The 13,115-nt window shown below is 39.4% G+C and overlaps 1 protein-coding gene across 2 annotated transcripts in view; it reads left to right on the forward strand.

The window, feature by feature from the left end:
• The window catches only part of Kcnq5 (potassium voltage-gated channel subfamily Q member 5), a 550,965-nt gene that overhangs the window by 492,772 nt on the left and 45,078 nt on the right, over window positions 1-13,115 (forward strand). For both annotated transcript variants that reach the window (XM_046443015.2, XM_046443014.2), the window contains one exon: window positions 3,053-3,273. In XM_046443015.2, the coding sequence (XP_046298971.1) occupies window positions 3,053-3,273 (221 nt within the window). The remainder of the gene's footprint in view (window positions 1-3,052; window positions 3,274-13,115) is intronic.

Genomic DNA, 13,115 nt, shown 5'->3' on the forward strand with positions numbered 1-13,115 from the left:
GAGGGAAAAATTCCCTTCCAGAGCAGTTGTGCAGGCTCCCCTGAGCATGGTCTTCAGCTGGGAATGTGGGATTGTATACTAAGAAAGATGGTCCAATCAATGACCATGGTGACCTTTTGGTTACTTTCTCCAAAGAGACCTACTTGTTGGTCTCCTGGGGATCATCCTTGGCATTCTTCCTAAAAATACTGTTACATAAATCTTCCTCAAAAATGATGCTTCTAAATGTCACAAGAAAGCAGGAAAATAATGGAAACTTTAATGTACCCATTAAGAGTCTATATTTTTAATCAATGTGTGTTTTCAATAACAGCTACTTAATCAGTTTGTCATCAAATCAAAATGCTGTGTTGATTTCCAAAGGGGAAATGAAGCAGAACAACTAATAAAAGTGGGCTTTTTGTGAGAGAACATAAGAACAGATCTTTGTCTTGTGGGGGAAAATGAATGCCTAGTTAAAAAGTTCTGGGTTAGGGTCTTATTTTTACCTTTCAGACAATTCTGACAAAAGAGAAAGTGAAACATTACATTTTCTCCAATTTATTGTGCAATATATTGAGTTTATTTTAAAACGGTTCTTGAAATTTTCTAAAATATTAGATTTAAGCAAATATTCATGTAGTTTAGAAGTAAAAAAGGGAAATGGCAACCAGAATTTATTTATACCAACCTTAAATGATTTGAATGGAACTTTACATTAAGATTCAGAGAACATTGTTCCCACTTTCCATGAATCCATAGAGATAATCCCAAAGTGTTTCATAGGGACAGTTTTTTTAATATATTTTATTGGAGCAATTTTTAAATATTTTGTTATTGTAAATAGACCATGGTGAATTGGATGTTGGTACTTTTGTTTTAGGATTTTCCTTTAACATTTTTAGAAATTGAAATGCTTTAAAAGTAACAAAATGAGGCTCACATTAAATAGTTGCATTGACTAATAAAAATTAGTATCTTGTTCATTTAGTTGGCATAGGAAAGAGATATCTTGAAAGTTTGAGAAAATAATTTAATATTTACTGAACCCAACCTTATATAGGAATTAGCCTCTGTTGGTTCCAGAAAAGATAAGATCAACTATAGTGAGGACTCTGTATTGATAGCTACATCTGCTTTTCCTTCACTAATCTAAATAAAGTTGCAGATAGGAGCATATGGTCCCTGAACCAGATCATCATAAATTTAAATTATGGAGCAGGTGTGTTGAAATCAAGAAGAAATCTGAAATTTTACTATTAAAAAAATTAAGAAAAGTAGGCCTTTGGGGCACTATCCCTTTGATGGATTTGTTTAAATAATTGAAGATTTTTGGATGACACAGAGAAACTAGTCTGAGAATAAAAAGATGCAGTTTTATGATGTTATTGTTGCTCTTGTTTAATGTAATCTACCATTTAATCACACATTTGTCAAGTACAGATAAACCTTCCGACTGATGGTACTGTCGTAAAGAACTCTTGAACTCACCTGACCTCATCACAAAACTGCCCAGCCTGTTCTCTGCATGTGCCTTCAGCTAGTCATGCTAGACTTTGCTGTGTCTGCATTTCAGAGGGAGCTGTCAGTTGCATGGTCAACTCGTTTATTGTTACCAGAACTCTCTGACCACCCCAGTTCATGAAATGATTTGTTTCCATGTAAACACACATAAAATGCGGTGCATTTTTAGAATATCATTTGTTAAGCAACTAGGCATGGAAAAATAAATGTTACTGTTTCTTGTTAGCTATAAAACACATATCCACTAAACACATTTGCTGTTGGCATGCTGCAGTTGGGGACAGTGGACATTGCGGTAAGTGGAAAAGACAAGGCCTCCACTTTGTCTCAGATAATCCTTATCCATGAGAACACTGCCTTCATCCCCCACAAGGGCTGCAGCATGACTTAGAAGAGCTGCTCTGGGTGACTCCCCCATAGACCCATTGCCCCATTATTTCTTCAGTCCCTGCTGAATCCTGGGCCTCTCACATTGATAACAGTGTTTTGCCTGCTAATAATTAGCACAGTTACTTAAAGAAGCAAGAAAACAAACAAAATGGAAGCATACTTCCTGCAGTTCATTTGATTCCCACAAAAATCCTTTAGTTATGTTGCTGTTTTCATCTCCATGTCAGAGATGAGATTCCAAAACTCATGTCTCTTTGGTTCAACCTTACCTTTACTGGCACATCACACCACATCTCTTGATTAGGAATGTGTGAAGATGCATTTGGGATTTTTGTTGTTGTTAATGCTTCCTTGAACCATCCACAACAATTTAATCCTGGCCAGGACCAGAGAACTGAATGTTTGAACAAATATAATTTACCAGTAGCTGCCACAGCAAATCAATAGCCTGTTTAATAGCAGGAAATTGTGTTAGTGAACATTACATCTCATTCTGTTAATCAGTCATCTCATTCATTATATGTTGAGGCTGTCCTATCCTGGTGGTTTTTGTCTCACACGAATGAATGTAAGCATAAAAGAAATGTAATGTTAAGTGTTGTATGTTTAGTATTGTGAATGCAGTGCTACCAACTGCTATGAGATTGCATGAATGTATGGATATCATAATCTTGCCTGGAATAAAAAATGCATGCTGAATGTAGGTATATATGTAACTGTCATCCCTGTTTTCCTGTAGAAATGTTTAGAAATTACAAAGAGATATGCTCTCAAACAAAAAATAAATGAAACTCTTTTTAATTTAAAAGTTGAGGCTAACGCTAAAATCACCTGACAGTTTTTAAAGTGAATTCCAAACCAGTTCTTGTTTATCTCCAGTGTAAGTGTGTACAAAATGTACCTGGTCGCAGTCATTTCTATGATGAATCCAAGAAGGGTGTGTATGCCTGTGGAATGAGACTGATCTCACGTAAATGCAAACATATTAAATGAAGCTCAAAATTTTCAATAAGGATAAAATACATTTCTGTGTTCCTACTTGCTGAAAACACTTTATCTATAGAAATACATGACCATATACAATTTCATCCAATTATGTACCCAAGTGAGATTAAAGAAATTGCTTGAAATGGAATAATCATGCCTCTGTTCTCCACAGTCAGAAGCTAAGTTTTAAGGAGCGAGTGCGCATGGCTAGCCCGAGGGGCCAGAGTATTAAGAGCAGACAAGCTTCAGTAGGTGACAGGAGGTCCCCAAGCACCGACATCACAGCCGAGGGCAGCCCCACCAAAGTACAGAAGAGCTGGAGCTTCAATGACCGCACCCGCTTCCGGCCCTCGCTACGCCTCAAAAGTTCTCAGCCAAAACCAGTGATAGATGGTAAGCTCTGCTTTTCCATGACCATTTTTAATTTGATAGGCAATAGTGAGTGAGATTATGAAGTAATTAATTCTCCATGGTACCACTTGAAGATAGAAGGAAACACTCCAGAGAAAGAAATTGCTTGTTTGTTTTGTTGGAAATTTATTCATTGCCTTGGGCAAGCATACAGAACATAAGTTAACTTTTGGAAGCGACTTTGGCAGTTAAATTCGCATTTCAAAGAAGCCACTGGACAGATCTGTAGTGCAGTGGTAGAGCTTAGCATAGGCAGAGGCCCCAGGTTCCCCCCCCCCCAACACCAACAACAACAAAAACCAAAAAAAGATTTTATTGATTTTTCACTTATATCTACAATCTATTTATTGTGAGATCAGCGTGGCTGTCTTTCTGACATATATTAAGTCTGACCAGCAAAGGCTTACGGACAACCTGGTGCTCTGAATATCCTGAAACATAGCAGAGTGTGACAACACCTTTCTAGTCAATGAAGAAGGTGCTCTTCCCCTTCCTCACCCTCACATTCTCCGTCTACCACAGGTCAGACCACTGCCTCTCTTCCTCAGAAAAATTTCTGCTGAAAAGTTCTTAAATTTCCCAATGATAAGTAAAAGTCAAGTTCTTCTCCCAAGTGCAATTAACCTACTTTATTTATCATATTACGTGCCAGACGTTTACTTGCTAACACACTTTATTGAGTGCCACATCATTTTCATGTTTATGAAACAAAACGTTTATTTTTCATTTAAAGATTAGCTTATTTTCCCTTTTAAGTGTGCCCTCTGGGATCTCTTATACTGGGCAAAGAACCAAAATCAAATAGCATCTGCCATTAATGCATAAAAAATGCAAAGGCTATCAGTCCTTCTGTTCTCGTTCCCTAGAATAACCTGTATTTTCCCAGGCCCTGAAGGCTCAAGGGATAAAATTAACAACCAAGGGTCATAATCAACAGTGATCTCAGGCTCCCTGCAGTGAAATCCCTGGAACCTCAGCCCAGGGCCCCATCCAGTTTACCCAGAGATCTTTGGGGATATGCTTCCACCTTCAAGTGAGTGATGCAAATCCCTTCTTCACACTTTTCCATTCTCCACAACCCCACAAGGGCTACACTCTCCAGACTCCTAGCTGCTGACCTGATGTGGTCCCTCCTGGCAGAGCTTGCAGCTCCCACCTCGACTTCAGTACATGCTGATCCTGCCGCGCTGCGCCTCCACCTGTTGCTTTGCTAAGGTGGGAAATGCCTCCTTCAACACTGGACACTCCTCCATCAAGCCACTTGGAATGCCCTGAGTCACTGGTGGCAGAGATTTTCAGTGTCCTCTAGTTTCTACACTTTCCTTCCTTGGAATTTGGCTAAAAGCCCTTAAGCAGCTGAGTATGGAGTTACTGGTGACAAGGCTTTATGCTGCACTCAAAATAGATCCACTGGATATAAATGGGTGCATCCTTTCCGAAGGTAATTCAGCAAAATATATCAAAGACTTTACAAATACCTGAGCCTAGACCTATCCCGCTTACCAATTCTACTTCTAGAATATAATTGATAGAATGTAATAATATCAGATATCAGAAAAGAATTATTCCATTTTTGCTTATATATAGGTATATATTGTGCATATAGATTTGTGTGTTTACAGGAAAAAGTCTGGAAAGACAACAATATATGAATACTAATCTTGAAGAGGTGAGATCCTAGTTACATACCATTTATTTGTTTTCTTCATCTATACTTCCTAATATTTCTACAATGAACATGTAAATCTTTTGTAATAAGAAAGCAAAAGGATTTTCTTTTGTTAAAATATAATTCTTCCTTGCACACACTGCCCTCTCACCCTGCTGTACTCTAGGGCCCTGGGACCAACCAATACTCTCAAACCCCCGTCCTTAAGCTGATTTTCTCCCATGTGGTAGTGGTGGAGACCAGCATGCACAGAGTGCAGTCATGGATTGTCAGATGAGTTTTCACATGTTCTTTTACGAATACAGTTTGTATGAGTTTGCTTGGACTTTTGTAACAAAGCACTACAAATGTGGTTGTTTAAACAACAGAAATTCATTTTCTCACAGTCTAGGAGCTAAAAGCCCAAGATCAAAGTGTTGGAAGAATGGTCCCATCTAAAGGCTTGCTTCTTGACTTTCAGATGGCCACCTTCTCTCTGTATCTTTACAGTCTTCCCCTTTTTCCTGTCTGTGTCCATATTTCTTCTTCTTAGAATACTAAGCATACTGGGTTCAGGTCCACCATAATAATTCATTTTAACTTCATTACCTTTTTAAATATCCTATCTTCAAATACAGGATCATTATGAGGTGCTGGGGATTAGGATTTCATCACATGAATTGGGGAAGGGGGTCACAATGCCTCCTGTGACAGAGCTCCTGCTCCCCACATCACAGTGTCCCTGGTAAACTGAGGTGCATCCATATCTTCACCCCTGACCCTGGGTTCATAATGTACTAGAAACACATTAATTATACATTACAATGGGTCTGTATTCTAAAGTCGGCTTCAGCAAACATTCAGCTCCTTGCTGTGACATCCTTACAGTTGGCTGAGCATATTCAAACATAAAAATTATAGAATATGGATTCTAAGCATGGAAAATGAATCCTAGTACTGTTTGACCAGAGGGAAAAAGAATTTCAAAGACTTGATAGAGTCAGCAGTATCCATCACAGTATTCCCAGTATCTGCAAAGATGTCTCAGAGGTGAGACATAAAAACAGATGTCTTGTCTCTACCATTTCACAAGTTGGAGAGGCCTCCTGTCACCCACTTTCTAGATCATTTCATACAAGTGCATTCTGTTCGGTTAGAAAGGAATTACTGTTCGCTGGCTGATGCCCATCTCGATGGATTCTGAGCTCCTCAAGTAATGAGAGGACTGACTACTGATCTGCCAAAGTACCTTCTGGCTGTCCACCTGCAGGAGATGGTGGCTCCTGACTGCTCATTTAAGCCAGTAGTCCAGAATCATTACCTCTGATATACATGATGTTGAGTCTTAGAACATTGGAAATCCTTTTTTAGAGAAAAGAAAAAAAAAACTGAAGTAGCTATCGAGTAAACGTAGACTTCAATTATACATTTTTATTTTTAGTGCCTCTCCAGGCTTTAAGTAGTTCTAAAATCCACTTACTCCCCTTAGAAAATAATACAGAACACTACAGTCAACTCCCAGTTATTCTAGGTCCTTTAGTTCATTCACTTCTGGAATTCTTTTCTTCTACTTCTCACTTTTCTTTATATATTTTTAGGCATTTAATTGCCCATTAGCATGCTCAAGGAGATTGGATGAATAAAAGAAAGAATAATGGAAATTCAGTTCAGCCTGCAAATTAATAACCAAAGCTATATTTCAAAAGTAATGGGCCTATAACCAAAAAATACTATAAAGGAAAAGAAAACAAATTCAGAGTTAATCTATAAATTGTAAAAATTCCCACTAAATCTGATACTCTTTACCATAGATGGCAGTATTTTGTAATTTAATGGCTCCTTCAAAAGCTTATTAGGTATCCATGTTGCTTTTCTTTGTTTGTTGTAACTTTCAATGAGATTACTATGTTACACTTTAAAAGGACACAGTTATCTCCTAATATTCCACACTCATGTGTATCAGAGAAGTAGAAAGTAGCAGGCAGATGATGGAAACCAGAAATGTACAAAGGACAAAAGAAGAAAGTTAACTTTAAGGACTGATGAGATATTACCATAGCAAATTTATTTTGATCAGTATGATATGATTGGTAGTTTTAGTTCATATATCCTGGAATAACAAACAGAAAGTCAATATTTAAGTATTTGAGCCACTTTGTGTAATTTTAGAAATTAAGTAGCACAGAAATGATATTTTATCATGAGTACATAAGAACAATAATGATAAAACTTTGAATCCTCTGTGACAGGCATGTTCTAAATGCTTTTTCCCTCTTATCTCATTTAATTTTCCCTGTACCCCCATGAAGTTGTGACATTATTATCCCCATTTTATGCATGAGGAAACTAAGACCTAAAGCCAAGTCATGTGTTCATGTAAAGGACCCACAGTGCACACCTGCCCTCCTTCAGGCACATTGTAAGTTGTGCTCTAGGCAGTCACATCAATTTCCCTTCGGCATCTTTCATTTCTTCTCTTCCTTCCTGCCCACCTTTCACTCTTCCATCTTCAGTTGGTCCAGATCCTCCATCTCATGCAAGCCATTTTACCTTGCTACTGCTCCACACTGTATTGCAGCCCCAGCTGCCATACCTCTTAACTGCATCATCTTCAAAGGATGCCAGAGATAGAAGATTAGGCAAATTGGGGAAGTGGCCTTTTGTTGACCCTTCTCTGTTTTGATCAGGTATCTAGGAAGAGATCCAGGATAATAGCTATGCTGGTCTGTGTCCATTTACCCAGGCAGGGAAACAAATGATGAGGTTATCTGAGGTCTGTTTCAAGATGCAAAAGGTAACAGTGGGAGATGGACAGCTGTTGTCAACAGATGAGCAAGTGGAAGGTAGCAGATAGCAAATAAGAAATAGCAAGCCAAAATCTACATGAGTGAAACCAAGGTAGAGCTGGGGAAAGTTTTCAGATTCCGGGTGACTAGTTTGCTATCGAGGAGAGCTATACTTTTCAGAACCTGCTGCACGTGGGAATGCCTTTCAGAACAGCGCTTAAAGAATTCAATAACTTGGATAGAAAAGAACGAGGTGGTAACTTGAGGTAGGTCCACTCTGTAGTGCTTAGTAATTTGATATTAACTTGAGAGTTCTAGAGTAATTAGCATCTGTTAGTTCCAGAAATGTCCATAGATTTAAAAATATAACTCACACATAGATTTAAAAATGTAACTCACCAGTTCTCCACCCCCACTCCATCCCTGGTACTAGGGATTGAACCCAAGGGCTCTCTAACACTGAGCTATACACCACCACCACCCCCAGCCCTTTTTATTTTTATTTTGAGACCAGGCCTCACCAAGTTACCCAGGCTGACCTCACACTTGTGATCCTCCTGAACTCAGCTTCCCAAATCACTGGGATAAAAGGTTTGCACCACTGTGCTAAGTATCTCTAGAGTTTTAAAGCATAAAACTCCAGATTTAGAATCCTTCTTTCCCCCACCCCTTATTCTTTCATCACATCATTTCCACAAGACAATGAACAGACTGGCCTAAGTCCTTGAATTTTAAAAGAAGGGTAAAGGAAAATCTAGACAAAAATAAATAGTAGTATTTTGATCATGTAATCCCTTCTCCTATGCGGTCAGCACATCCATTTCCTGTCTGCATCGCCATCACTGAAGGAAAGCTGGCTCGTATGCCTGTTCCTCACCTACTCTGTAGCCCTGCAACACCCGTTCCTCTATTTTCCTTAGTCACTCTCCCTTTTGACATTAATGATAACTAACCAGATCCCACCTAAAAATAGCAAACTGGTAGAAATGCACCATGTGGGGTGCCAGAACCCCCAAGTCCTCTGGAAGATGGTCAGTTCATTATTTTCTCTCTTCTTTAACCTGGTCCCGGGTCCACTGGTCTACTAAAACCCTTGCTTGAGACTATCAGTTTAAGGTCACTGAGAATACTGATAAAAAGGAGGCATTTTAGCGCAATTGTTTTGACAACTGCTATATCTGGACTGACAGTTTCCTACATCCACTTCTCAAAATTCTGGATATTTTCTTCCAAGCAGCATCTATCACAAAACGTCAACATTTCACGTGCTTGATGAATGCACATAGCTTTGATCTTCTATAATCTTCTTTTATGTTTGTTTTCCAATGACATCTTCTTCCCTCATGCTTTTCTCAGTCTTCCCAGGTGACATTTTTGATGTTTCCACAAAATGCCAAGCACTGCACTGCATGTAATGTTTTCCCTGACTTTCCATAATGATGGCCCAACTTCATCCAGACCTTGATTGTCATTTTTTTCTTCGCTATATTGTTGTTTCCTGGCACTTTCTGAAACTGCCCAATAATGAATCTACATTGTGATGACAGAAACCCTATAGTTCAAGCAGCATTCTATTAGAGCTTCTAGTTAGCCAGTTTGTACACATTCTGTGTCTGAGATTCTGACTGAGGAGTGTACTCATTCCTGTCAGCTTTGTTTGTAACAAAACCTGAGGTTTTCCTTTAATGATCAGGACAAAGGGGGCTTATTGAGAATGACTGGATCTGAATTCTGACAATTCATATGCCACATTTCACTCTGACTTCAACTTGGGATCATAATTCTTTGCAAAAGCCCACTAGGTGTATGCAGTAGGATTCTAAATCACGCTTTCAGTTCTTCACTAAGTTATTAGTGCAAACCATTAAAACCATTGCCTGAATGAATTGTCTCACTTCTGGCCCATGGGTGTTTGGTTTCTGGGTTGTTGGTGGCGGTGGTTTTAGCTGCCCAGGTTCTTCATTAGGTTGGTAGGTCATCATGTATTTCTATATTCAGAGATATCTCCTAGTTCTCTCCTGCTTGTCCTAACTGTTCTTGCCAGCTAAGCTCATCGTCAGTGATCTGAAGCTTTTATTAATATTGTGATGGGAGAAGGATCTCTCAATCTCTAGTTACAGATTCCAAAGACTAAGTGTTTATTATTATTTCTGCGAAAGGCTGTGTCTTTGTCACTTTGAGTTGCTATAACAAACGTACCATGGACTGGATGGTTTATAAACAGCAAACACTTCTCACAATTCTGGAAGCTGAAAGTCCAAGATCATGCTACTGGTAGATTCTTCATCTGGTGAGGGCCCACTTCCCCATGCTGAAAGGGGCAAGGCACCTCGTGGGTCTCTTTTTTAAGGGTGCTAATCCCATTCATGAGAGCTCCACCCTCATACCCTGTACGCCTCCCAAAAACTCACCTTTTAATGCCTTTGCCCTGGAGGTGATGGTTTCAACCTATGAATGTGTGTGGAGTGAGGGGAGGGGACACAAGCACTCAGACCATAGCAGGTTGCTCCTTCCTAACTTTTTGTGCCCTATTCCTAGCTCTTCATTACAGGGGAAATCTTTTCTGTTTTGATTGGACTGAAGTTCCTCCTAGCTTTCTGCTCTCATCCAAATGCTCCTTCGGTTACTGAACAGGACTTCTGTTAGATTTCTCTAGGTTCTGCCCCTGTGTTTCTTGTCACCCTATAGTGTCACTCTATCTCAGAAAAAAATAGCTACTTGTTTGAAGTATGAATGGATCTACCTCCTCCCTTCTAGCAGGAGCTAAGCTCCCAAATGACCTCCAAGTTTCACCTTAAGCCACACCTTTTGACTTTTATAGAGAAACCCAGATTTGTGAACTGGAGCTCATTATTTTGTTTCACCAACAAAATGTATGTGTGCATGTGTATACTGCTGCTTTAGAATGAATCCAAATGCTGTATTAGTTATCTAGTGTTATATAACAAATCCCCCCAACTTAGTGATTTCACACACACACACACACACACACACACACACAAACACACACATTTGTAGTCTGAGAGTTTCTGTGTATGGAATCCAGGAGCATTTTAGCTGAGTGACTATGGCTGAAACTCTCACGAGGTTACAGTCAAGCTCCCGGCTGGAGGTGCCGTCACCTCAAGGCTGAGCTGAGAGAGGGTCTGTTTCCAAGCTCACTTGAGCATTTGCTAGCAGGACTCATTTCTTCACTGCATCAGCCACTCAGTAAGTTGCCTGAGTTTTCACAAAACATGCATCTGGCTTCCCCCAAGTGAGGGATAGAGTATCCCAGGGAGACGCTGGTCTTTTACAACCCCGCCTTGGAAGTGCTCCACCAGCACTCCTCCCACATGGAGTTGATCACACAACCAACCCTGATACAGTGTAAGAGACTATCCAAGGGGAAAATGCTAGAAGGTGGGGATCATTGGGGACCATCTTAGAGGCTACCACAAATGCCCTGTAATCCTGTATATCTCAAGTTGCAAATGTCCACATTACCTATTGTTTTCCAGGAACCCTAACCATCAGCTCCTCATCCCTTTCAAATATTCCCATGACCTTGCCTCCCTCTAGAAGCATTAAAGCTTGTAACCTCATGTCCAATATCCTTTCTATTCTATCAGGGGGGAAAAATCAATTCACTTCCTGGTCCTCAACTTGGATCATATAATAGCTATATGATTATATTTGACTGTTAGTTGCACTTTTGAAAAGTAATTTCAACAAAATATTGAGCATAGGATGAGTGCCATATAAATAAATTAAATGAGGCAGTGGGAAACTAGAAACTCAGTTGCAAAACCAAGGTGTTCTAACTTCTAAGCCAGCACTGTTTCTTGAACAATGTATGGCCCCCTTTCAAATACATCAAGAGGCTAAAGGTAATTCTGGGTAACTTCAAAGGGTAGAACCAGAAACAAGAGCTGTGTGGTATCAATTTTTAGTGCAATATAATGACCGTCTAGCAATCAGAGACCTCCACACCAATGGAATGAGTTCCATGATTGGAAGCGTTCAAGCCAATCGTCAAGAACTTGTAGACCCATTCTGAGATCAAACCAGATAATCTAAGAAATTTTCTTCCAGGCCTCAGTTCCTATAACCTGCTCTTCTCATCTGGTGGAAAATAACTTCCTTAGTCTTTATCTCTTATCCTTTCAAACTGAGAAATGGAAGAGGGAATGAAGGATTGACTGAGGAATACTGAAGAAAAATTTTCTGTTATTACCCTGGTTTCAGGTCACTTTGACACACAAAAAAAGTGCTTCCCATTGCTTCCCACCACTCACTAGTCCCTCTTTATTTCTTCCCTTTCCTGTATTAGTGTTAAGCCACAATATTCTGAGAAGTGTGAAAGTGTGTCCCATCTATCACTGAGGTAGATGTATGAGATCCACAGTGGACCACTCATAAAATTTGAATAAGCCCTCTATTTGCAGATTTCAGTCCAAATCAGAAGTACTTACGAAATGCTGCTCAGGGATAGCATTTTCCTAGACACTTAGAGGGCAGTGAGTAAATACAACTCCACCTCAAGGAACGTGTTGTTACAAATTTTACTGCCCGGATCCCACCTCAGCTACAGTATTGATTTGCACTGGGGAGAACAAAAGGCACCTTCCTCACACCTCAAACTTCATACTTTTCAGAAAAGTATAACCTGTGGGTGACCTATGAAATTTGCACAAAATAAGCACAAAGTTAACCATTACACAATCACAGAATGTAGCCCATATTTAGGAGAGGCACTTTTCAGCGGCATGGTGATTTTTCATTCATCTGTCTCAAATTATTTCCTTCAAAGGCACACTTAGTTTTCTGCTTCACAAAGAGAAACCAATATGACACAATTTTAAAATTATATTTAATCGCATTCATGGTGTGCTCTACTTGGTAAAGAGGGAGAAGAAAATAGTTAGGTAAAGGCTACGATCCTTTTTCTGCAATGGACGACTGACATAGGAAAAAGACAAGTTACCCAGGCTTTGCTTTTTTCTATCTGCAGTATGAAACTTTGTCCCAAATTTCTTTTATTTTATATTCAACATTAATTTTTTCCTGTTTTTTCCTTCTCTTGCCATCATCTTTTTCCTCTGTTGCCATGCACAGCACAAAACAGTTCCCTGAGTCCAAAAATATAGAAAACTCAGAAAATATTGCCTGGGGAAAATTAATCTCTGTACCTCCAGTTGCAAAGAATCATTTGCACATGAAACCCTCAATCCCCACTAGTGAGTGATTTGCATCTTTCATTCAACTAGAGCAGTAGCAACTGGTGCATCACATCATTCCATTGGAATTGGTAACTAATCATTTCCAAAATTGTTTCAAACCTCTGTTCCCATGATTTTGTTTTGGCTGAAAAATATCATGGCCCCATATCTCCTCACATTCTTATCAAT

The sequence above is a fragment of the Marmota monax genome, unplaced genomic scaffold (assembly GCF_021218885.2).
Source record: "Marmota monax isolate L192 unplaced genomic scaffold, Marmota_monax_Labrador192_F-V1.1 WCK01_AAM20220418_F8-fsc00091, whole genome shotgun sequence".
NCBI classification, from domain to species: domain Eukaryota; kingdom Metazoa; phylum Chordata; class Mammalia; order Rodentia; family Sciuridae; genus Marmota; species Marmota monax.